This window comes from Anser anser (assembly GCF_964211835.1).
Source record: "Anser anser genome assembly, chromosome: 1".
NCBI classification, from domain to species: Eukaryota; Metazoa; Chordata; class Aves; order Anseriformes; family Anatidae; genus Anser; species Anser anser.
This window is the reverse complement of record NC_139720.1, coordinates 58485530-58512794: the sequence shown is the minus strand read 5'-3', so window position 1 is coordinate 58512794 and position 27265 is coordinate 58485530. Positions and strand designations below refer to the sequence as shown.

Here is a 27265-nt window from a genome sequence, read left to right as displayed (position 1 = left end):
GATATTTTCCTACAGGGTGATACTCTATAAATATATAAACAAACAAACAGGAGAACGGAAAAATGCCCCTGGCTTCCTGCTCCTTGCTCTAAACCAGGGAACAGCAGCTCTCAGAGCCAGGAATTCAGGAATACCAGGCTTCACTGCCATGTCCCAGGAAGAAAGGAGCTAGAGGAGAAAGACAGGAATAAGGAATAGGAATGACACGCCAGAGACCAGACTGACAGAAAACCATGCAGAGGTTGATAGGAAGTGGATGCTTGGATTCAGAGGAAAAAAGCAGCAAAGACAGAACCATGGCAGGTAAGGGAGGACCAAACTTAAGACAAATACATGTTCATAAATAAAATGCAAAGAGCTTTCAAAGACTTTACAGACAGATACAGCATTGCTCATGCTAAGTAAAGCAAACAAGACTGGTCTTGTGCAGCCCTATGAAGAAAAGTCTGCGAGGACTGGCTGAGGGGCTGGGGACATAAACTGATGTGGGGCTGATGTGAGCAAGGGTGGAATTAAACTGAACTTTCAATGGGAGCAAGGAGGTGAGATCACACATGCAATGATTTCCATCTGCCACAGAGCGCTTAAGTCACACACGAAGAAGTTGCTCCAGGCAAAGGGTTATGCATCTGTCAAACACCGATGGTTCAGAGGGAAGACAGTACTCACACGGTCCCTTTGGTAAGAGGTAGGTTACACTAGGAGTAAGGGTTTGGTGCATGATCTCAAGGAATATGAACATCAGGTCCGGAAGAACGTAACTGAGAAGTTGGAGAGGAGAATTGCGTTCACTAACCTTCATATATGGTGATGATATGAGGGTGGCTGAGGGATGACATGATCTCAATCTCCCGTCTGATGTGAACCATGTCTTGTTCATCCTTAATTTTGTCCTTACGAATGGATTTTATTGCAACCTATAAATTCAGGAAATCAAGCATTATTCTTGGAACTGAACAGATGCATATAATCCATTAAGGAGAGTTCAAAAAATAAATACAGATGTTAGATGTTGGCAGAACGCGGAATGACCAAAACAAAGTTTTAACATACAAACCTCCACACCCCAGCTCCTTCTTTTTATAGCAATAAATGCACTCTCATTACAGTAAAGGATGGCATGAAGTTTAAGATCTTCAGGTATTAGGACTTCACTGAGGGGGAGCACAGCACTGTTTGGAAGGACCTCTGTTGGCCTAGGGACTGAGGCAAACAGTAAAACTCCCAAAAGCCTTTGATGGGAACAGCATTCAGTTAGACATGACCACATCTGACAATTTCAAACAGAAGCTTTGGAGACAATTTCTCTCAAATAAAGTTGAGATCTCTGATGAAAAGGAGGCAGAGGACCCAGGATGCTGATTACAAAATCGATATTTGTCTATGCTAGTACACCGAGGACCACATTAACGTGGGTTGCTCCATGGTTCTCTAAAGTAGGCAAACTGCTCGTGAGTTAAGACTTATTTCAAAATCCGAAGAAATAAATCTTAGAAATTCACATCTAAACTCGTCCTCATATAAACCCAAAGCTTCAGGCCCTCCACAGCACTTATGCAATCACTGCAAAACCATATCCTTCCTGCATCCTTCCTCAATCAGCAACCTTTTTACAAGCACATCGTGTGACTGGGTATCTTTCCAAAAGGCAGGGTGGGAACAGAGGAAGTGATAGCTGAACTTGCAATATAAATTCAAATTATAACAGCCCTTGTGAGTGTGTGTAGGTTGCCTGTGAAAAGGGGCTTATCTGAACAACGCCATAAATAATTGCAGAGGTCAGCTCATGCCCTTTGAGAAATGCCCAAGCCAACAATGGAGAGAAGGTGGTGTGAGAGGGAAGGTGAGGGCATTGTGCAGACTGAATAGCAGCATGGCCTTTATTATACTCAATATTTACCCTGTTTTATTTTTGTAAGGCAGAGTTCAGGGAATAAATTATCAGCTAGTTTAAAATCAACAATAAGTCTTTGAAAAGCATCACTGACCTGCTGAGATGACCACCCCTTTATGGGTAAACAACGCTTTTGTCATTCTATGCAGCCTACTACTGCGGACCTTTCCTGGGAAAACATTAGCAAATCTGTGATTTATGTGATTTCCCTGGTTCCCTCAGAAGAAAAGTACTTTCACTGCCTGCTTCAGTAACTGCAAGTGGCATGACCGGTACTGTTTTCATTATACGATGTAGCATCAAGGATATCGAAGAAAGAAGAGGAAAACTTACAATATTATAAAATTGAAATGTACATAAACAGGAGCTACTTTAAAGGATCGGGTTTCCTACAAGACCTTCAACTCTGAAAAGCAACATTGTTCAAAAAAGCAGTAAGCATATGCCCCATCCCCTTGAATTCACCAAGATTTCAGCACGTGCTTAAAATCAAGCACATGCTCAAGTGCTACCCTACTTCAGGACAGCAGAACAAAAAGCAGAAATCAAGGGTCAAACTGATTTGCATGAAAAAAAAAAAAAAAAACAAAAAAAAAACAACAATTCTTTTCTTCCTCTTTACCACAAAATTTGGTATTGAGATTTTAAAAGTAACAACATATCTACGGTCTTATCTACACTAGACATATTTCTAGTGAAGGTAATGCAGCAGATCTTAACAAAATGAGTGATCCAGGTAATCTCCAAGTGCTTATAGAGATGGAGAAGGCAACTAACAGTAAAGACAAGGTTGGATTTCCCCCCCTCCCTTCCCATGTTTGCATTGGGACAGGCTGCAAATGCAAATACACCCTGTATACAAGAAGGACGTGGGTGGCTCTTGGAGCAGTATGTGCATTCCTGCGAGAAATAAATATAGACATGGGTAAAAACACATTTTTTATTAAAAGACAGCCTTGTACTTGGCTCTGAGGAAGAATTTAAGAAGGATTTCATTGTCAAATATACAACGGGGTGCAAATTCTTCATCATTCATGGCTGCTAAAGTAATAACAGAACCCCAGAGGGCATGCCAATCTCCCACCAGCTTGACTCTGTGCTTCACAGACAGGACTTTTGTAAGTCTACACATAATTACTGTAAATGGCCTCTCAGGAATAATTGCACATGTGAAAACATATATTTTTAGATACAGAAATGCAAATGTGATTGAAAAGAGCGGCAGCACTCTGTAAATACATGTTTGGATGAATCTTCAAATGCAAGCAGATGTTTTGCCTGGGCAGATATTTTTCTTCAGGACTACAGAGTTTACAGTCTCACAGCCCACGCAGAAAAGTGGTTAATGCACCTAGGAGCTTTGATTTCTAAAGACTTGGCTTTTACAGCAGGAGCTCTGCAACGGAGGCAGTGTCCCTTCACAGAGGGACAAGGCGTTACCAGGAGGAGCACTCTGTTTCGGAGCAAGACTTCAGACACTCACAGCTACTGATGAAATGCTACCACTGCGTACTTGTGTAGCACATGAAGATGCTCAAAGCACAGTGCAGCCATTTATTATTTAAGCCTCGGGCAGCAAGTGGTGAAATGGCACTATTTACTTTCTTTGAGGAAAAAGATGAGGAAATCGAAAGGGAAAGCTGATGTTACTCCTATTACTCCTAAAGGAAAGAGGACGGTAGCAGCACAGGAATTGCTGCCTGCCTCTCCCCAGCTGCAACACATCACAGGAGTGTCTCGCCCACCAAGCCACAGCATCATTAGAGGCCAACTCTGATAGCTTTCCCCATGTCCAGTTGCTATTTTTCCCCTCAAAAAGAGTCTTAGGGAAGTGAACAGCTCGAACACATCTCAGTAAACACTTTCTACCTCGCACTGTCTGCCTGGTGGCCTGCACAGCTCCCTTCCCAAGGGGATGGGCTCGAGGACTACCAGGAGCACACAGCCTTGCCGGTGACCTGATCCGAAAGGGCAGCGAGCGAGCGATTGCTGTCAGCAGGCTTTCACTGTCAGAGAGGCATCCCGAAACAGGATTAGCAGCGCAACAGGACAGCGCACAGCGGTGTTCATGCTGGCTCCTCTCCGCCACACAAGGGATCTCTGCCAGCCAAGCGTCGTTCACCTGCAGCAGGCTGCTCAGGCTGCGTCAGCAAGGGTCTGTGGGCTTAAGTTCACTGATGTGAAGACAACAGCAAGAACAAGAAAGCAGCCAAGTATATTTTTCAGTATTTCACAGAAGCGATGCGAGTCATGATCACATTTGGGGTATTTCATTGCTTTCATCTCTCTGAGCAAAATAAGATCCCTCTCTGTTTTTTTGTTGTTCGGTTGTAAGACAAATATCAATAATGGAATTTCTTCTGTGAGATGTATTTTATTCAGAAATATATCCTGCAAAATATAGTGCTTTTACCACCCAACGGAGCTGGCTCCTTTTTTTCAAAAACTCTCTGGACTGCTGCCAGACACGGTACACGACAAACCTGAACAACTTAAGCCTAATAAGAAATAATCTCAATTGAGAAATACCTTATGAAAGAACTTGTTTGTCCATTCTTTATGTCTTTTTCTTGCTTGCTCATTCTCCTTGCTTTCTCTGCAACAGCTCCACTGTGTGCACCATCAAAATTTGCTAAGGGTCGCCGCATGTGAAACAAGAGTAGGGCAAATGCAATATGCTTTTTTTACATCAGCTACATTAACTACTTAAAATATTCCAGATCTGCAGAGAAAGTGCTATTAGTCCCTTTGGTACTCTCAGAGCACTGTACTTATACCTCTACCACACCTCTTCGATGTATTTTACTGGTTTTAGGACTTAGATAATTTAATTATAGTATTTTTAGTAACTTTACTAGTGAAGGAATTTGTATTTTTCCCAGCTTCTTGTCTTAATGAGAATTTCAGATAACTCCAAGACCTTGCCTTCAGACAGAGTAATATATCGGGTTCTTAATAATGAAATCCAAAGCCTCTTACCCTAGCAAAATAGGTTCAAGTTCACCCAGAGCCCCTGTAGCCCCGGTACACATTCTGGCAAAACACTTTAGCACATGCCTAACTTCACACATGTGAGCTTCACACTGACTTTTGTGGGATGGCTCACACATGTAAAGTTAAATACATGCATAAGTATCAAGGTCACAGCTCAAAACTAGACGATGTAACGGTCCCTGTGGGGATTGATCCTGAATGACTTGACGGTCTTAATCGAGTTGTAGAGTTTACTGCTTACGTGCACGCGTGCAAGTACACACATACACATTCCCCTTTAGGAGAACCCTTGTGAGATAAATAACCTCAACCAACAGACCAAAACAACTGTGTCACTGTCTCCTGCCAGCTCTATGCAGCAGAAGCATCCTTGGGATCTGCTCTGCAGCCCTGGTGGCAATGGAGTCCCATGGCTGCAGAGGGTAACAGGGGAGAAAGGAGCACCAGGGATGGACTGAAACCTCCTTCACATGCGTGGCCAGTTTAGGTGCCAGCCCCGGCATGTTAAGCAAAAAGAGGGAATACCTTCCCCAAAATGCACGGCATGAGGGAGAGAAAGCAGGGGGCTGTGAACCTCCAATAAAGCCAGGCGTTTCCAAAGGGCTTTGCCTGAGCACAGCTGCCGCTCACCCGCTGCTCTGCCCTCCAGAAGCAGATAGGAAAGAGGGAGCACAGCTTTTGGCTCCCTACATCTCCATGAGTCAGCTTGCAGAGCTTGCTGGGCAGGAAGCGTGGAGAAATAAGCTGCTCTCTTCAAGGCTGTAATAAATTACCTGTCTCCATTTGCTGGAAAGAGGATTTATACTCACTCTCTGAACTGGTGTAGAGAGATTATGAAGTATTTTCCAATATGCTTCATGCTTCTTTGCTTTTGTTTGGTACAAATAACATGAATTGAGCTATAAATACTTCAAAAACACGACGGTTGCAAAGGTTTCTGTACATTCAGTCCTATCTGTAAGAGAAACGTCTCCTCCTCTATGAGCTTCTTGGCTGCTGGGCAAAGCAGACACATGGAATTTTCTTCTACAAAAGCAGATTAAGACCACAATGAACAGCAAAATATCTCAAAGTCTGAACATTTGGCAAAGGGCATAGCAGGCAGTAGGTGCCCACTTCCAGATCACATCTCCGGGTCTGCTGAGTCATTGCTGGCATCGTCACTCATAAGATAAGCAACAAATTTTCTTCAAAGCGTTAAGCTACGTCGCTTGATTTCAGGAAGCTGGTTCGTACGTTTGCTTTTAATTAATGAACTCATGTTTGCCTCATTCCTGGCCAAGATGCGTGAAAATAAACAAAGGTAGAATTCGCCATGCTGCAGAAAGCCCCAGATTTTTAAGTCGGCTGCTGCTGTAACCTAGGCTGACCACCTGAATGCCACAGCCTCCCCCAGCAGCCTCCGCATGCAGTACATTCAGTCCCATTGAAAACTGTCTTCCACTCCTATTATCTACCAGGGCTATTTTTAGGGCTGTGGTAAGCTATGAACAAACTGCTCTTCTCCACCGCGGGGGCTGTGAATTGTAAGCTGGGTCCAGCCCCTGCGCATACCACCCGTGCTCCGGAGCAAATTCCGATGGGTTACTGCAATAGCCTTGTGGAGAGTCGGGAAAATGACATCAGGGAAGAGAGCTCAGTCCCTCGAGGAAGGGAAAACGGCTTGCTGTCACAGGGAGATACGTCAGAAATGCGGCTTCACGAACAGTATTACAAACAATTTTGTCCGGGTGTAGCGGGAGGGGAGGGCTAAGCAGCCATAAACCTCTGCTTTCCTCAAGCTGCCAACGGGGGCCAGCCCCACCCAGCAATGGGAAATGGGCAAGCCCGGCCAGTTTCACAGCTCCGTTTCCTTTCCTTGAGACTCCTAGGTGGGAAGTGCCATGTGGCAAGTGCCAACGAGGGTGGGGAGGTAAAGAATAGGTGGATCGAGCTGAGGGGAAGAAAGAGGCAGAGCAGAGGATGTCTGGGGGTGGGGAGAGAAAAGGCACATTGTTCTTTCTCCAGCTCGATGGAGCTTAGCAAGAAAGAATAACGTCTGGCACCGTGTTGTTTTTCCAGGGGAGTCTGGAAATGCCTATGGTACTTTTTCCAGGGGAGTCTGAAAATGCCTATGGCTCTTGGCCCAGACATCACCAACATAAGAGGAAGAGAAACAAAGCTATGAAACTGGGTGGTCCCTGAGGTGCTGCAATCAGATGATAAGGAGGGGGATGCTGATAATGCATTGAATGCACTGAAAGGGCACTTCCAGGGGCTGCACAAGGAAGAGAAAGGAAAGGCAGGGAGTGGGCTGAATAACTGCCTGTCCGGCCTCTGGACCTTCCAGGTGGAAAGAAGGAGCCGTGGAAGGATATCTCTGCACGGATGCCAGGCATCCAACAGGTTCTGCAAAGGCATCCTCGCGCAGACTTCTTCTTGTAAGTCTCTTCTCCCACAAGTATTTCTTTGCTGTGTTTCCTGACATACAGAAAAAAAAAAAGCTATCCTGAGAATCCCATCCCAGGCCAAACGCAGCAGTGAACGGCATTGTGCAGGATGTGCTTCTGCACTGCCACAGAAAACACTAAACACTCTGTGCCCCGACTGAGAAGTTGGACGGGAGGCCACTGTGAGCTGAAGCGAAATCAGCACCTGGCATCGCACGTTTTGCTTCGCAGTCTCTGAGAAAGGGTACGGTTGACACAATGCCATTGTTCCGGAGATTGCTACTTTTCAGATCCTAAAAGCCAGATCATCTCCATGGCGATACTGCCTGGGAGCCAAGCATGCAACAAAATCCTAATTAACTATTTATCGACGGCCCGACTCCATTGTTTGATAGGTTGGCAAACCAAGCAATAGCTGGGCAAGGTGCTCAAAGAGGCAGACGGTGCCATCCACACCCAATGAGACTCCCATGACCCGAATCTCAGGTGCTCTGTCCCACTGCACATCTGTTGGTGGCCTTACATGGATGGTAGCGAAGACAAAACGCTGTCGTTCAACAGCCAGCAGCTGCACACATAAAGGGTGAGGATGCACATGCCACGAGGCACCTTTCAAGTTCACTTGCTTTTAAGAGGCAAAGATATTTTTTTACAACTGTCTCATTCTGTACGGTAAAAGCAAATAGTGAACATCGGCACCTCTCCGCTTCCTTCCCCTCTTCCCAAAGTATGACATAAAAAAGATTATATTTCTGAAAGCCAAAGGTGACTTACTGCTCCTAGATCGCTCACTACCTGTAGAAAAACTCTCACCTTTGCACCGAGGCACTAGAAGACCCAAGTCTATGTGATAAGTGTTAAATCACAATTTCATTTGCATAAGCTAAGACACAAAGTACCAGCGCTTCTTGTGAGAACCGGGGTAATTTTACCATTGCTTTAATTGTTCTTTCCCAGTTCTGTTGGACACAGTTACTGCTACTGTACATAAATGGAGATTCAGCAAGTGGAGAGGAATTAGCTAATCACAAATACTAGGCAAGGGGTTATATCTTCTTTCTAGGTCTCTTTATTCACACAGAAAAATGCCCATGGAACCAAGTTTTAACAAGCAGGAGAAGGCACCAGATTAGCACATTTCTGCTGTACATATACAAAATGGGTGCCAGGAGGAACATGTACAACACCCTTCCTCCACTTCTTTCCTCACCCCCGCATACGGTGCCTGTTAACAGGCCTTGTGTGCGCATTTCCTGAGCAACTACTGCCCTACGGCAAAATTTATAGCCCTTCATTGTTTTGTACCTGCTGCCCTCAGCTACGTATATGAAGGCTGGCATATTTACACCATGCATCCTCTGACAAATTTGCCCGGCAGACCTTTTTTCATTGAATGCTGAGAAGCCTGGCCTTGAGTCATCCTCACTACCTGGCACATCTTACGGCTCTGTATTAATCATTTCAGGACTGATATATCATTAGGAGTGAAAGAAACCATTCATCTGGGTCAGTATAGATCTGCTTTTCAAGAGCATTTAAAAACATAGGTTAACAATGTGGTTATTGATTTTTTCATTTTGAAGCAGTGAATCTTCAAACCACAGGAAAGGGAGGGCTGCAGAATTCAGAAATTGACAGCTTACTAATACAAGTCAGAAATCTATTGAAAAACCTTTCCCTTCCCCAAATGAAAGTTGTTCATACGGCATTAATGAAGCCCTGCCTGCCCTGGTAGCAGCAGGGGTTGCAAAGGATTCAACGGAAAACAGAGGCTGGACCAGACGAGGTTATTGGAGATGTTTGCAGCCAGCACTGCTAGAACTGGAGACCAAGACTGGCATGCTGGAAGAGTCCCTGTCTCATGCTGAGTTCATCTGCCTGGTGAGAAGAGCCACCATGCTTACTTTGTCTTGGCAAGATCCTTCTGAATATCCAAAGATGCAATATCTAATACTTTAATATAACCTACCCTGTGAAAGAACAGACTTACAATCTAATTCTGAAAGACTAAAGAAAAGTGGGGAAAAATACGGCCACAATAAAGTGTTATGGTTGTCATTCCAGACCAGTGGAAGACCATCTCTTTTCCAAAATCTAATAACTTACAAATATCCCATCCAGCTACCTTCAAACTTTCAAGGAAAGTTAATGTTTTGGCACATAAGGTATTATATCTGGAAAGAAACTTGGGTGGGGATTTTCCTGTTGCAGTGGAGGTTCCTAATTGTAATTAAAAGAAAAAAAAATGCTCTGCAACCTCAGCTATGGATCATTCCTTCTTAATAGATGTCAACCAGCACTGTATGCCACATCCACTGAGAAGACGAAAACTGCATTTATAGTTAACTTCTGGTGAAGTTGCCAAGCAGATGTTTATTTTTGGCTTCCACATTTACAAAAGCCAAATGCTACACTGAACTGGGATTACACAAAGTCTAACTGCTTTTCTTCCAGGTTACGATTTTGTTGGAACCAAAAAATAAAAATAAAAAATCTGACTGCACTTATAAGTAGGAAAAAAACCTGGTAGCATCCGTTTCTATCATGTCTGTTTATATCATAGTTTAAATAAGGTTAGAATTGTGCAATCGTTATTGATCAACTTCCAAATACCGTGCAGCTCCGTCCAGCACATGTGCAAAAGAGGAAAAGTCACTGGAAGTGAATCATGTGTCGGTCTTTTAACTTCTGCAAGTCAGTGTGCAGACTGGTTAGCACTAATTAAATTACTGGCAAGTCAGGTTAAAGAGGAGTGAAGGAATTCACAAGCCCCAAGTTTACTGTTCTCAGTGTTACATGGATATTACAGATTCCCCCTCCGAAAACTGGAAGATAGATCTCACATTCATTTGAGGCTTGATCTCACAGCTACCTTAGCTGCTGATCTCATGCAAAATGCTAACCTGGGGCAATAGAGAGGGATTTTAATTCAAAGTTGTTTTTTCAGTTGTGAATAAGCAGTGAATCACACTGAAGTAATCCTCCATAGTAGGAGTGCACACTGTTCGAGGCACTGATTTGGGAATGAAATGCAAAACCAAGATCCTGGCTACCTCTGTAGAAAAAGCCCTTTATGACTTTCTTGAGAAGAGGGGTATAAAGCCCCAGAGCCTGGATCTAGTTCCAGTCTGAAAAGGACAGTCTCCTGTAATTCCTCCCAATAATTTAAGTTGGAAATGGAGATATTCACACCCTCTAAGCAACTGCTGCAGACTATTGCAACGTGCTGCTAAATAATTGCTAAATAATGGTAACCTGAGCAGTTACCAGAGTCTCCAAAGTGATTTTGCATATGTTTAGGTGAAAGGTGCTATATCAGTGCAAGGCTGTAATTCACATTAAACAAGGAAAGAGGTTGGATTTTGTTTAAACACTTTTTTACAACATGTGTTGTTTTTTTTTTCCAAGAAGCCACCTGACAGTGCATTTTCATTCACTTGGTAAGTTCTGCTTGAGGAAGTCGTAGGTAAACAAATGTAATTCAACTTATTCTCTCCTTTTCCCTGAAGTGTCTGTGAGTTCAGGGAAGCCTCAGAACAGCTAAGAGCTTTGCACATCTTTAAAACATCCCTTCTGGCCCAAATGCTATGTCACCTGGTATTGTGCGGATCCTTTAATTTTGCTCTCCTGGTTCTGCAGTCCTTCAAAGAAGGCTAAGAATTAATTGAAAGGAGAAAGAAAGTGTTATTTCACCAACAGGATATGAAAAACTTGAGAAGATTCTTTCTTCAAGAAATGTCCTTCAGGTACTACAACGGTAATCAAAACCCAATACCCAATACCACACTGCTTGACCACCTCAAGTTCCTAAATAACCTTTGGTGGAATTTTGAAGCATGCAGAGACTTTAACCTTGAGTTTAGAGCTTAGGCTTTGGATTAACATTAATGAGCAGGCATTCGTTGTGCAAGGATGGTGGGCCACTGAGACTGTATCACAGAAGGTACATAGGGGTGTATAAACAGCATAGTCGGAAGGGTTAACAACACAGGACTATCAGATGAGAAGCACCTACATCTTGTATAATTAACTAAATCAGTCTAAGATGGACCAAAATATAAACAACATTTCCTGGTGGGAATCTAGTGAACCGTAGACCCACATCCTATCTGGAAAAATGCTCTTGGAAAACAAAAAGATTGGCAACCTTGTGTATCAAGCCTCACCCAGGTTATTTAGCTCCAGGGCTTGCAGATCACGTTGCAGTATTAAATTTGTTTTTGTAAAAGCACTGCTCCAGTATTGCACTGGCCAGGCTGGATGTTACCTATTTAATGGTCCCTTTTTGGAAGGGACCCTCCTAGAATTTATGACAGAAGGCGGTGGAATTGCTACAGAGGGAGGAAAGGACTTTGCTAACATTTCTTCCCCATCCGTCTCTGATTTCTAAGAAATATTTATACCCCTGAAGGTAGAGAAACCTCCTGTTGTTCCCTTTTATTTATCAGAAGTAATTTACCAGGGCCACCCTAATGGCTCAGTGGAGAGAATAATACAGGAACAGGAACACTCTTGCTCCCCGCAGCCAGCCGGGCCTGGAATAGACGTGATGGGGAGAAATGAATTAAGCTTTCCTACCAAGAAGTGGCTGGCTGTCATGCAATTTTGCAGCCTTAAAAGCATAATTCTAGCTTGCTACAAGAGAAGTGCAAAACTACAGGCAGCTGTTATAAGCAGTTGTGGTGAGAGTTAACCTTGGAGGGGAGAAACAGCAAACCGCTTTGTGTTTCTTTTTAAAGAAAGAGGTGGAAAGCTTTTGGCAGAGAACTCGCCCAGCCTGCATGATCTCCAGGACTGTTGCCCCCTTCTTCAACACGCACAAACACCTTTTTTGGCCTGCGCTTTGGCTGGGGACGGTCGAACAAGGGAGAGTTAGCACTCAGCTTTCTGGGGTCCCCGTGCCAAAAGCGAAGTTGTTAGGTAGTGCAACAGCAGCAGCGCAGGCTTCCCGCTTCACCCTGCCAGCGACCTTCGCACAGACTTGGATGTACCACCTTCCTCCGAGTGAGGAGCAATTCCCTCTCACGCTGCTCAGTCCAGAAATTCATCTCAGCAAATACCACAAATCATGTCGTACCGAGCAGAACTATTAAAGCAGTGCTGCGCAACGTGAATTGCTGTCCACAAGGGACTGGAGCGAAAGACTGCCTAACCCACTTTGTTTAACTTTTTACTTAAACAATCCTGAAAGGGGAAGCTGCATCGCTACTCTGGAAATTACAACTTTCATCTCATTTGAGCCGTGCATTCCTCAGCTAAACTGCAGAAATAATTTAAGAACAGACACCCAAATAAAACTCTTTTCAACATTTCCTACATTTCCTGGAAGTATAGTACCTTTGATGTCGCAAAATAAAAGCAGGCTTATTAATTTAGGTTCAAGTTAGGTTCAAGTTCTTCCAGGAGCCCCAACAAACCCTAATGTCAGGCTAATTGTGCGGATTTCACTGGTTTTGCGTTTTCACATTCCTCAAAGCAGCGGCACACTACACCACTGTAACATCGATCACTTCCAACTCAACCCTCCACAGCATCTGCACATACTGCATTCATCACTCACTCACGCCGCGTTGGCCGTGGCAGGAATCCCTGAAAACAGAGCGAGCCGAATTCCCCCTTCACGCTGCTTTCTCCAGCTTGCTTTAATGGGCATGCTGCAGCTCATGAGGTGCCAACATTTACTGCATTGTTTAAACATTGTTTAGAGTTTTGCTGGGCAGATAAGAAGAATAACTTGGGTGTACAGTAAAACAAAGATAGAGCTGTTTGTGCCAAACATTCGGTTTATGGCAATACTTCATAGGAATTATTCCCTACAACAACTGAACTGTCATATCCTACAACTACATCCCAGGCAACCTCCCAGCTGAGCTCACTAAGGCTGCTGTCTGATGTGCTCTACATACAAACACCCAGCGCTACCCAGATGTTCTCTATGTAAAACATTTGGTTTGAAACACGCAGCACTTCTTTCCAAAAAGCCATTACATTTGTTTAATGGACTCACACAGTTCAACTAAAATATCCTGGAGCAGACATTTGACTGCAACTCTACTCTACAAGCCCCATCTGCAAAAAGAAAAAAGAAAGAAAAAGTAAATGAGAATGCTTTACATGATTTATGCTGTCTTTATGATCAGCCAGTTCATAAAATACAAGCTCTGCTCTACAGACAATAACACAAATTGCTTTCAAGTGCATTGTTTAGTCCTTGCCTGTGTTAAACAACTATTTCAATTGAAACAAAGGGCCAAATTCTACTCTTCGGTTTACAACAGTGTTAATGTAACCGAGAGCAGCATTTCACCAACGACATCACAGGGGATGCGAGTTTTTGTTTTACGCTCCAAGTGAGTGAGTAATGATATCCAATAACGATAACCAGTTACATTCAGGGCTGCAGAGTTTTTTCATCTGAGAAAGGCTGGAAGGAGGCTGAAGTACAGAATGAAATTCCTTTCTCTGACGAATTCCTCACAAGTGATAGGCAATCCACAACGAAGCACTTCATCGGTCCCATTAGACCGCGTTTTCATAATGAGATGCCAGACAGGATGAACTGGGAGAATACGCTTGCTTCACCTGGCAGAAAACTCTCAAATTGTACACAGAAAAAAAAAAAACTGTTGTTGAAAAAGAGGGCTGGTTCCTGGCCCAGACTTAAGCATGATGTGCAGCCTAGCCGGAGGCCCGTGCTCCTCCCAGGTCTAAAGGACTTGCCGCGGTACCCAGCAGCGACCAAGCACAGCGGCTGGCAGGCTCTGGAAGAAGTGTCACCATCCCCTCTGCTGTGTGACCGCAGCCATGACAGAGGACCTTGGTTGATGAGCCGCTTTCCCGAGGCAGAGGAGGGGCCAGGCCCGGCCCAGTGCTGAAGCTGTGGCCCACCTCGGTCCTCTCCGTGCCTCTGCCACAGACCTGCTGGGTGACCTGAGAGAAACCACCAAACACCTTTAGTGCTCAAAGCATCAAGCTATGGCAACGCACCCCTACAGGAGACCGACCCGCAGAGGCCTGCTTCTTTATTTCACCCCGTTTCAGCACCTGAGGCCAGTAAACACTGCAAGGGAAGGAAGCCTGTGCTTGGCACTACTGCACCCACCATGGGCACTGCCTGCGGCGTGGGGCTGGCCCACGTGGCCCAGCTGAGCTGGTGCAGCACCAAAATGCAGATATCACCTCATGTCCTCTTTGGGAAAAATGACAGAGTGAGTCTACGTACTGACAGAGTAACGGTGAGGCTACGGCAGTCTGTGAGGTGCTCCGACAGCAGGGTGATGAATGACATGCAAAAGCCCAGCAACAAACAGAGATGAGGGAAAGGCTGACTACACAAAAAGAAAAGGCAGCGTAGCATAAAGGACACTGCATGATTCATGTAGAGGCCTGGTTAAAAATGAGAGGGCAATGTGGAAGCCTCTCAGTTTTATCCCTGTAACGTCAGCTAGGCCCAAGCCTAACTGATTGGTATCAGAACCAAGTGAATGGTAAAAATTCCTAAGAAGTGCAACTAAGCTCCCCCCAAAATCTAGTTGACAGTTACTATCACAAGTCAAGTGTCAAGTGCAGATAGCAGCCCAGATGTCCTGCTTGTTAATGAATGCTAAATACTCTGCTCAGCAGCTTTGCCTTCTGGAAGGTTTTTTTGCAGGCGTTTTGCCTTGTGCTGTCGCACAGCTCTCCCATGCTCCAGGCTGTGTGGTACTGCAGCACCCAGCACCAGAGAGACTGCACCCTCCCATGCTCACCCACCAAAGACTTATGTTGCCTATGCTGAAGTATTTTGGTAGGAGCTATGGTCCTGCTGAGGACACTGCCATACCAGGTGTCCCCCGAGCTCCCCAGCTGCCTGGTGGCGGGGTGGCACTCGTGCCCTGCCCCAGCCAAACGCCCCGCCAGCAGTGACCGGGTTTGATCCACGCAGAACACAATGGCAAAAATAATCAAATAAATGACAACTCCAAACTCCTGCCTCCGGAATTGTTTTTTTTAACAAATGCTTTGCCATCTTTTCCTGTTAAATGCATGTGCAAAAGACTTAATCTTGTTGTATCAATGACAACAAAGCACTGTTGCCTATGTCAAATATTCCTTTTCTTTTTTTTTTTTTTTTTAAATGGAACATTTGTTCAGTACTATAAGGTTCAAGGTTGGATTCTTATCCAACCTTCATTGCTAACTCTTATGGTCAGTACCAAGAAAAATATTCACGCTCACTTTTAAAATTAGATTTGTCTCTAAAATAAAGGGAGATATCGTCCATCATCAGGGGTTTTGTGGAGATTAGAGATTGTAACAGAGATGAAATGCCTTTGTTTGCATGGGAAACATGGTATGCGGGCTTTGTGATTTCCATCTACATCACGACCCCTATCTTTCTGATCCATCCATGAACGGCTAAATTTTAGTCTCCAAGCTTGCAATGGTGTCTTTTCACAGAAACAACAGATTTTTATTTTTATTTAAGTCTAATATCCCCCAACTACTGTCTTTATTCCAAGGCAGTGCTGCTTAAACCCAAACACGCTGACTCAGCTCTCTGACACAGCGAGACATTAGCATAATTGCAAGCCCCTCGAGCAGCCAGACCTCAGAACAAAGACATTTGGCTCCTCCAGTGATTCTGCTTAAGTCTTCCCATATGCCAGCAGCAGGGCCAGGGCAGCTGAAGGGCTCTGGGTTTAGCAGAGAGACGGCCAGCCCAGCACAGGATAGCCTCCCCATCACCACCCAGTAAAGCAGGTGGCCTAACGCCAGTGTGCCTTCATCCCTCTTCATCTGCCCTGTCTGCTCGGGCACAACATAGACTGTGTGGGGCCAGTGAGGGTGGCCGGGATGAAGAGGAGGATGAGGAGAGGGTTGCGTCACCAGTGTAGCTGAGGTGAGATGGAAACACAGCAAGGGAGGTGGGAAGACTGAGGAGATAGCCCAAGACTGATGGTGGTCACACGTTAACTGGAGCAACCTGCGCTGTCTTCTTACTGACTTTTTTGGCCTAGCCGCTAGGAGCCGCTGGAGTGGATTCTGCAGCATTCAAATGACTTATGCACCACAAGACTTGCATTTATTTTGAGATTTTGCATGCATCTAGAGATAGCCAAGACTATTTTGAACATACCAGCCATGCCAAGCCCTTCCTCTTCCCAAAGCTGCTGTGTTGCTGGTTGTTGTTGTTGTTGTTGTTTTAAATTAAAGGAAACACCCATTAAAATATTTTATTATTTTCCTCTGTCTGCAAGAACAGAGCATGAAAAAAGTCACACTTGAGCAAGATCCAGGACTTGCATCCAGCCATGGGCCAGTGACAGTTTTAAGGGCTAATGCCTTGTAAAGTACCAAAGCTAGTAGCAAATCCCACCTGCCTTCAGAGAGTTAAGGCACTGCAAGTATTAATACTGTGTATTGGCTTAACAGGATGAATTGAGGGTTGGTTCACGGTGTTCAGTTCAAAACAGAAAATATATGAGAGCATTAAAACAGCGTAAGAGCAACGGATGGCTACGATCTCGCCCCCTCCCCACATCCCCCAGTGCAACATGCAGCAAAGGTTACAGGAGGGCCCCCACATCTATTGAACATCTGGCATTTTTGGTGTGGGTCCAGGATGTTTGATCAGGATGGCCAGACACCGTCGACTCATGGAATATCTCACCCAGCCCCCTAGTGTTCAAAGGTCTAGGATCCTCTAATTTATACAATGTACCATGTTGCCTGTGAAGACATGGTGATAAATACATTCTGTTTAAAAGCAGATACTTCTCAAATCATAACTTGCAGATGCTCAAAGTCTTTCATGTGGGTAAGACAAATGAGAGCCATAGAGACTGATTTTGTAGCCAGGGAGTGCAGGAAGCAACAGCAGGAGAACACTATTGAAAGCCTGGATACACTTATGGCTTTAATGAATTGGTCATCAAATATAACAGCACACATATGCAGTTTTTACCTTGCTTTGTAGTTCACTCCCCGCCCCCCTGGCTATTCCCCATATATCTAGCAAAGTGGAAATTATTTCGAGTTTAGTTTATTAAGTGGACACACATGGTACCCACATCTGTTGGAAGATATTTGAAGAAAACGCTGACAAATATAATTTGCATATTTATGAAGAGACCTTTTCATGCGAGACATTTCCTCTGACATACCAGCTATGCCAAGTACAGTGACCCATCACGGGCTAACAAACAGGAGCATTTTCTATAAAATGGCAGGTGCACGCCTGGGCGATTTAGGGACAAACCCTGACTTGGGCAGGATGCAAGCAAGAGACGAGACCAGTGCTCTCTGTAGGCTGGAGATGCCCACACTAACACGCATACCAGTGGTAGCATGCAAACCATCAAAACTGTACGTCAGAGCTGGGCAATGGCAGCAGCCTCCAGCGCTGCCCACACTGGCAGCTGCTGAGGTGCTGGCAGCTGCCACCACTGCTCCTTGCTGCCACCGCTTGCATCCCACCCTGAGCCCAAGGCACGGCTCCTTCAGGAGCATCAGCTGGCACTGGAGCAGAAAACGTATGGTTTTGGTCTCACTTTACATAGGTAGAGTGTAGAAGACAGTGTCCTTCTGTGAGGAGCATGTTTGTTCAGATGGAGGAGATGCTCTGGTGTCAGCATCCTGCTTCGTGCAGACAGAGAGGGGAACCTGAGCGCGGTACGGGAGGCTGAGACCTAAATCAGGGCGATGTCCACATCAAAGCCAGGGGCAGCAGCCAGTTTGTGAATCCTTGGCATGTGGGCACTGGAAATGCGTCCCATATGGTCTGCAGTTGGATCATCATGGCTTGACACATGTTGACCTGCCCGCATTGAAGACTGATGTATCAGAGGCTGGACTAGGTGATCTACTAGGTGATCTCAGAGGTCTCTTCCAACGTGAATGATTCTGTGATCTTTTTTTAACCCACTTAGGGCATTCCTCCTTGGCACTGCTTGGCCACCACGTGCCCCCTCCAGATTCTTCAGTTCAGCAAAGGCTCTCCAGTTATTTATTTACCAGACAAAACACAGACTAACTACGATTACAGTTCTGCAAAGAATAAACAATTGCTCGCAAGAACTGCACATTCCACACGTTTTATTCAACATGTATGACCCCAAACTACAGTATATACAATAATTGTCTCCACATGGCAAATCCACATTGTGGTTCTTAAAAAATAATAATAATTTTTAAAACACATGCCACCAAAAAACACAGTATATTTTATCCATATCTAATGAAAGACTTTCTACAAGCAATTTCCATTCTGTTGCATTCTCTAGCATATGGTGCTTTGAAACCATATGCAATAATGCTCAGGCATTTTACAGTGTTTTGAGCTGAAGGCTGTGCTATAAACATCGGCTCAAATTCTGTTGTGAATTTCACATTTAGTAGGTTCACAATAGGTATGTATCAGGCCAAAATGTGCCCCTGCATTTAGCCTAACTTCTCTGTATGAAGCAGCATCCTTTCACAATGGGATGTGCTGAGGCAGAGGAAATTGACCTGCCTGAAATTGTCCAATCCAATCAAAAAAAAAAAAAAAAGAAAAAAAAAAGAAAAGCAGCAGCATTTTCTCATGACTCTGTAATTCATTCACCTGTAAGACAGTACAAAATCTTCAAAGGAATTTTACTTGATGCCCATTCAAAGCTCAGAAAGAACACATTGTTCTTTAATTTGGTAAAAGATTTGACAAGCTAACATATTCAGATGACCCCTTGCTGGCTAGCCAGACTTTTCAGACTTTTATACCACTGACCTGCGCTCCTCTGTACGAATCCACCTCTCCAACAAGGACCGGAGGTGCCTCTCATCTTGTGGTCTGCATGCTGTAATCAGTTGTTTCTGTTTGCAGCCCTCAATGTTCAAGTCATCTTTGACATTTCAGTTACTCAAGTGTTTTTGTGAAGACTGAAGTCATTTTATATAATCAGGTGGCAACTCTTATTGCAATAAGCTTACAGTATTCATGGTGAATCACATTAGATTAAATTTAGTGGGTTTTTTTTCTTCCCCTTTTAATCATTCTCACAGATAATAACTAGGGGTGGTACAAATAAATTAACAACAAAGCCATGTGCAAGCCCAAATACTGTTTCAAGCTGGCATTCATTCCAGATCTAGAATTTCTATGTCTTTTTTTGTTTTTGTTTGTTTGTTTTTAAATTGTAAAAATTTTTATGAAGGACAGCCCAGGTTTCACTAACATGCCTTCAGCACCATGAAAACATGTCCAGATTTGGTCACATTACGAGTCCCTAAAAAGCACACATTTTTTTCCTTTCTTCAAGATGTGCAAACAGTTAGGTTTTGGCACTAGGTTTGTGCAAGGACCCCTCTCCCACTGGGCAGCACCTGGCCCCACACGGCTGCAGAGGTGCACGGATCCCGCCGGCAGCTCCCAGCTCTGGCACCGCAAGCACGGCCGCGCTTTCGGCGCGGGTCACAGCACTGGCACGCAGAACAAAGCAAGAGGCAGGAGCACGAGGAGAATGCAAAGGGGTCAGGAGTGGAGACTGACGCCGAAAGTCATACCAGGACAAAAGCCCGGTGTAGGGAGAGCCCAGAAGGAGAGAGTGACGGAGCTCTGCAGGAGGAGGCTGTCATCTGTAGGACCCTGATGTTACGTACACTACATGGCTGGAAAAAAATCAGGTGTTAGGTTGTGCTCTCAAAATGAGCTGACACTTATGATGGTTTTGGCTTTAATCTGTAAGTTTTTCTTTCTCACGTATAAAACAGGGTAATGATACAAGCCATTGTTACTATTATTCAAGTGTATTATCATAGCTGTAGAAGACACATTCATGAATCAGGATCCTGCTGTGCAAAGTACTGTACGAGCACTTCACATCACAGCAGTGCTGTGTAGATACTTCCACCGGTGTCTGCAATAAAGGAAGATATCCTAATAAGAACAACAAAGAATCTTTAAAAAAAATAAGCAGCCTCAGATTTGGACATCATTCTGCAAAGGATCTGTACTGAAGGATCAAGATAAAAATCAGTATGGAGTAGTGGCCCAGGTGCCAAATGAAGCAGTTCTCAGGAAAAAATGGAAGTTTAACATGTCATTAAAGATGGTAAGATAATTCACATACCTAAGAGGGAAGAGAAGAACACCAACATTTTCTATTTGTGGAGAGTTTGACTTTGCAACATAAACATGATTTTAACATGGGAGTTTTATTGACTAGAAGAGTCCAGCTCTTGATAGGTACTTGAAGGCAGTGGACAGCCCCCATCCTCCTTAAAGCATCAGCAAAACAGGGAAGGGAACTGGGACAAGTGCCCCGCCTGGCCTTCACCATCCCTGGTGACTCACGAGCACAATTTAACCTTATCTGGAACCCTTAAAAAACACACCGCCAACAAGCAAGCGGCTGAGCAGCACACAAAGCGTTAATTCCTGACATGACAGAGCTGTCATTGCTGGTGCTCATGTTTTACTTTTGTAGTAACACACAGAACCAAAGGCAGCAAAGCACAGGTCCTGCTTTCACGTAATCTGCTCCTGTTGCATAGTTTCCAAACCCCGTGCAACTCTCCGACATTGCCGCGCAGCAGAGCTGTTTCAAAGCAAAGATGTTCACTGGAGTTGCAACTGAAAATATTTCTATTGATCTAAAGTTTGTTTTTCTTACTGGATTTTAATTCGGCAACATCCTTCCACCTGCACTTCTACTCTGCAGAGAGAAACAGCATGCACCACGAACCGTAACACGCCCGCACAAATATGCGCCGCACGCCTGCTTTTCATGTCGGGCTGCAGCTTGTCATCAATTCCCAAAATAATTAACTTTCTGGAGGAGCGGCTGGAGAAGAATAGTGCTTCCTCCACCTGCTGGTGAGGAGGAAGAAAAGATGTCCTGGCTCAGAAGGGAGAGAGGAGGCCCCTGCAGCTGCTCCCCATTGCCTCCCAAGTGCAGCCTAAGGAAAGGGAGGGAGAAAAGCTCACAGATCTTGCAATGGGGAAAATCACACTGCAAGAAGAACTTGCTCCAGCTGAACCTTTTGGCCACCGAGGAGCCCAGCAGTGTCGTCCTTCGCACACCACACACGGGATCAGCCAGAGGTGGTCGATGCACAGCTTATCTAATGCTGACATAAGTGTAGCTGGGGATTTCTTGGCTAGCAAAGCCTGAATATAAACCATGAACAAAAGCTCAGTTCTTTGCTTTAACATGTGCAAGATGACAAGTGGAGAAAACACCCACAGAAATGTCAACGTGAGTGTCACTTCACAGGCCTGCAATATCATCTCTTCATCCCTACACTCACTAACAGGTGCCTTAATTTAAAATATCATAAGTTACACGGTGCATACTGAGCCAGTACTAATGAAGGAAATCTTGCTGGCGAAATTAGGCACCTCGTACGTCATGTGGTGGGCATTATTTTAACGGCTTCGTGCAGCACACAGCACTGTCTGCAGTCACTGTGGTAACTAGTACACAAATTCACCTAAGTTGTTTCCAATAACAAACGACATATATATCGTGCAAGCTACCCTGGAGCTTTATGGCAGGAAACTTTATGATCACGTTTCACTGAGCTAAGAGGAAAGACAAAGAAACTACACCAATTTGAATAAACCTGCAAGCCTGTTAATAAGTAACAAATACTACTTCCATTCTAGCCAACTGCAATCCCGCAACGGCACAAGACGAGAGCATACATGTACCTCGGACTGAACTGTCTTCGCACCTTGGCTTTACTTCATTAACTCACATTTGCCAATTTCTCTTTCACTCATGAGCTGTTTATTGTTGCCATATGGATGACAACAAACCCAGTGTTCGCGTTTCACATTAAAAGCCCAGCTAATCATGCAAATATCTTTACGAAACACCATACAGCCAAAGAGATGCTAACAGATGAGAAAAGTGGCAAGACCAAGCAGGAGAGGGATGGAGAGGTCTGATGACTGGGAACACAGCGCCACTTCCCCGGTCCAGCTTTGCAATCTGCTACCATACAGCTCCCAATTGCTGCTTAGAAAAAAGACGGTTAGCTAAACCAGTAGCAGAACAGGAAGCCAACAGGCTGGACTGCAGCGACCTTGGGACTGCAGCTACCTGGCCGCGGGTTGTCAGACAACTTGCAGTGGAAGCGGTGTCAGCCACAGCGCTCTCTCCTGCATCCCCCTGCTGGACACACCGCCACAGCCAGGCCAACCTGCCCGCTCGTGCTGCCAATGCTGGCCACTAACAACATCACAGGAGAGGAATGGGAAGAGAAGGGGAGAAAAAAATGAAGGGAAGCTCTGCGCCTCTCTGAGCAGTCGTCCTGCCAGCGCTTGTCTCATCCACGGAGAGCCACCAGTGCTCAGTGCAACAGCCAGACAGGAAAACCGTCAGAAAGCAAGAAGCGTTTTCTGCTCGCTTAGGTCTGGCCAGATTCCCAACAACTAGCTTTTATTCTGTAAACAGACAAAATGTGGATATTTTACATACACTCGCAGATGTTAAAGTTCAAACAGACACGTTGCGCCACAACTTGCCTGTAGACTAGTTAATAATTATGAAGTGCCACACGCCAAGGGTTATATTACTGTAGTATAAAACTAACACCCCTGCGAGGATTTGTTTAGCTTCTACATACCAGCTGATAGAGCGAGTGTAGCATTTTTATGGCATTTGAGATCACAATGGTATTTTGATTTTCACTCTCTCCATTTCGAGATGGCATTAGCCATACAAATTCAGTTCAGACCATATCACTGAAGTACCTTTAGCTATAGAGCTGAAGAGCTTGACCATAGCTAAGGACAAAAAGACCACAGGTGTGCTGTTAACTTAGACACGCATCTATGCTACATCCTCTCTTCAGTGAGGACCCTTCACAAAACCAAATCTCATTTACAATACAGTCAATTTTTTTTAATTGATCGAGTCTTTTCAAATGATTTTTGATGTATTCTCTTATTTACTGCACCACGTAATGAAACTCATAAATTATCTGCTTACGAAATAACAGTAAGTAAATAATATAGCCCTGGAGCTTTTGTTAGCCTGACGCTGTAAAACAGCCAAGGCAGCAAACTTTAAAAATCATATACTTGGAGTGAGCATGTGCGGAGATGTCCATCTCTGGTTTCTCTTTAGCCAGCCTCCAAATGAGCTAATAAACTGAAAGCATACATGATATGACTCCACAGCTTGGCTGAAACCTCATTTTCACTGTCGACACAAAGATATTCAGTTGCAAAGTAAATGTCTCTTATTAAAGCCGCTGCATCTGCAATTCCCTTTGCTGTTTTACAGTTGCTTCTGCCTCTGGGTGCGTGTTGAGCTCCCAGACAAGCGAAACAGAGAGACAAATGAAACAAAACCTGTAATGTCACTAGGGAAATGCCTTGGTTTTAGATGAAGTCTAGTGAAAACTCAATTAGTCTCCTTCATATGAAAAGCTGTGCTAGGACCTCTTTGGAAAAGCATCTATTTCTCTGGGCAGCCCTTAACGCAACGCCTGCCTCTCGTTCGCCTGTCCTCCGAGATCGGTTACATATTTCAGCGGAGGGAAAATGACAATAACTCTGGCTAACGTGTGCGTTTCTTCAATCGCATTTTTGTGCTCTGCCGGAGCGCTGTACCAGCGAGGAAATGCTGCAGCTGAGTTATTGCAGGACAACCTCCGGGCTGCTTGAAGTCTCGAGCCAGCCGGCACAACCGAGCAGTGAAACGGGTCGTAAAAACCAATGGGGCTGGGGTTGCAGTCCCTGCGATTTTTTTTTTTTATGTGTCAGCAAAGTTTGGGTCACTAAAGTATGACTGAATCACGGCGGCTTTGACCGACGGACCGACATTTGCCATTCTGACAGGACTTTGTGAGCCGCTTCGGCTAGCCGGGAGCATGACAGGTTTCGCTACCGCGCTAATTTCCACTTGGGAAAGAACCACCGTGCACGGGAGGGACGCGTGTAAAAGCAAAACAAGAGCAATAAGCCACCCTGGTTTTTTTTCCAATAACAACACATCAATTTTAAATGCCCCGATGCCTTACCACGGCACCACCCCGACACCCAAAATGCGGCAGCTTCTGCCCCGGACCCGCACCACAGGCGAAGCCCGGCCCCACGGGGGGCTCCCAGACCCACCGTCCCCGGGGACCCCCCGAAAACCCCCGTCCCCCCGCCTTACCACTCTGCCAGAAAACCGCTCGATGGCCCGCTTGACTTTGCCGTAGGTGCCTTTGCCCAAGGTCTCCTGCAGCTCGTAGCGATGCTTCAGGTTGTGCTTGTGGTGATGCCGCTTCACCCCCTGCTGCTTCCTCGGCCCCGCCGCGACCCCCGGCGACGGAGCCTCCCCGAGCGGCTCCTCCATGGCCGCTGCAGCCGCAGCCGCAGCCTCGCCACCGCCGGGCCCGGAACCGCAGGAGGAGCAGCGGGGCTGCGCGGGGCTGCTGCTGCCGGGGACGGCCGCCTCGGCACCCTCCATGCCCGGCGGCGGCGGGCGCGGCTCTGAGCGCCCCGCCGGCCCCGCAGCCTCTGCCTCAGCCCCGCGCCGGCACCATGGGGCGCGGCGGGGCGGGGCGGGGGGCGGTGGCGCCCCGAGCTCCCCTCCCCTTTCCCCGCCGGCCCCGGGGGCGGCCCCTCCGCCCCGGCACGGCTCGGCCCGGCCCGGCCCGGCCCGGCCCCGCCGCTCCCCAAGCCCCGCGGTGCGGCCTCGGCCCGCAGGGCGAAGCCCCCGGGCGGGCGGCCGCGGCCCCGCCGTGAGGCGCGGGCACCTGCGGCAGAGAGGCCCAGGGGAAGCCGGACCAAATTTAGGTCTGGAAAATGTGGTTCGATGGTTCTCTTCTTTCTTTTTTTTCCAGCACTTTAATTTTCCCCGGTAGCCCAACGGGCGAGGGCTTCCTGTAGGGTTTCCATGCAATGGAACTCGCAGAGAAAACACGGGCACACCCAGCCCCTGCCTGGCCTTGGCAGGGACCGGCACTGTCAGCCCGCTCCCGGAGCCGTTCTCGTGTAAAAAACCTGCCTGGGCCCAACTCCTGCTCCGGTTTACATCCAGGCAGCACAGTGCCAAGGGCTAGAGCTGGCGGGGCCCTCACCTCCGCTTTCAGGAGCCCTTAAATGCAAATAAAAGTGTCATTTTTACACTTCTCGTCAATTTTGAGTAAGCCGGTTGTTTCTTTTGCAAAGACTTCTTGAAAACTTAAACCAGTGCAGGCATATAAATCGGTGCCAAGGTTAGGATGAGTCAGATGTTTCCTTCAGAACAGCAGCCCTCCTCAAGCCCGCGGCCCTGAAGGTGGATGGCCTCTGTTGGAGGAGTGGGGAATTTGTGTGGAGTGCGATCACTTTGGCGTTTTCCAGTGTGTCCCCTTTGCTGGGCAGATGCTAAGGCCTTGACATGAGGGTCCTGGCCCTGTCTCCTCCCCACTGGCTGCCCTTCAGGTGCGGGGTGCAGCTGAGACTGAGCCATAAATATAACACGGAGACCCTATGAAATCCCAGGCTAGGCCTCGTGGTTGCAGTGATGTCGAGGCATGGCATTTAGGATGTTAGTAAGCCGATCCCTCATCTCGCTGGGGGAGCGTTGATGCAGAAGTTGCCCTGTATGCTGAACTGATTTGTCTAGCTGGCTCATGGGAAGGCTGGGGTTTGTCAGAGGAAACTAACCCAGGAGCGTCAAGGTGATGGGATGATATCCAGACACTGGGTTTGGTGAGGACTCTTGTTGGGCTCCTCTAGCTCACCGGCCTGGTGGGTAAGGCTGGCCTTCCTCGAGGTTTCTTCCTGAGGTGATGACCAGGAACTTACTTTTCTGAGGCCGCATGCAGCCTTAGCCCTTCTGACTTGATAAACTTGAAAACACAAGTTTCTTGGTAATTACCATCTCTGCACCTACATTTTAGGATCAGCAGAAGAGCCTGACTGGCTCAAGGCAAGTCTGTCTGCTGCAATATCCTGTTCCTGACAGGAGTCAGCACCACGCTGCACATTTTGAGGAAGGAAGGAAGAATCCCGTAGTGGCCAGAGGGAAGTAATGCCTCCCACACTAGGTTCTTGATTGTTAAGAGCTAGATATTGGCTTAAGCCCTGGAGCTTGAAATGTAACATCTCACAGACTGCATCACAAACTGGCTAGTCCAAAGCAGAAAGGGTAAGGGAAGCCTCATTCTCTGTTACTATACAAAAAGAGAGAGCTGTGTCCTCCTGTAGTCCCTCCCTTTGCTTTAGTTGTGGAAAGGATGACAAGTCTGTGGCCTTGTCTTTGTTAGAAATAAAACTACATCAGTAGCTTTCATATTTTTCATTTTATTTTAGAGCTCTGAAGCGCTACTGCATTCCTGCCAGCTGGCACAGGATAGAGCAGTGCCTGAGAGAGAGGGAGGTCTGCTCCTGCACCGACTGCCTTCTGCTCCCCCAGTTTGAAACCCACTTATGTAGCACTTCTTGATCCGGGGGAATGCCCCAAAAAACCTCTGCACGAAGGAACAGAGGGCAGCACTGCTGCAAGGAGGGATTGGCAGGGGAATGGGCTGGGGATGGAGCAGCACCAAGAGGCAGGAGGGAGCTAGGAGGGCTGGCGACAGAATGGTGCCCTTCTCTGGGAGAAGTGAAGAATTGTCCTGGCACATGTTCACCTCAACCCAACTTCACTTGAACAGGTTAAATCTGACTGTCGATCTCGCTGAGTGCCAAGGCTGCAGCAGTTTGTCCAGATGACTGTAGCAAGCGACTGGTGGTTTTGCACGCCCAGTGCAAGCCCTGCTCCCAGCCCAGCTTGGAGCAGCCCACATCCTGCACCAGGATCTGAGCCAGCCGACTGCGCCCTGGCTGCATGACCAGCTCAGGAACGGCTCCGTCCACCCAGAGGCGGCAGGGGACAGTCTCCAGCTAGGTTCGTCTCTTGCTGCCTGGAAACTCCCTTGGGGTGAACGTGGTAGAGCCTGTGCCCAGGTCCCTTACAGCTCTCAAACAGCTGAAAAGCAATCCCAGTGATGAAAATAGGTT

At 46.3% G+C, this 27265-nt stretch overlaps 1 protein-coding gene across 1 annotated transcript in view; it reads right to left on the bottom strand.

Annotated features, from left to right (window-relative positions):
• The window catches only part of NUAK1 (NUAK family kinase 1), a 50086-nt gene extending 25255 nt beyond the window's left edge, over positions 1-24831 (bottom strand). The window contains exons 1-2 of the mRNA XM_083821522.1: positions 24447-24831; positions 797-917 (exon numbers count right to left, since the gene is read on the bottom strand). Coding sequence (XP_083677648.1) covers positions 797-917; positions 24447-24743 — 418 coding nt within the window. The 5' untranslated portion in view covers positions 24744-24831. The remainder of the gene's footprint in view (positions 1-796; positions 918-24446) is intronic.
• Between the last annotated feature and the right edge of the window lie 2434 nt (positions 24832-27265).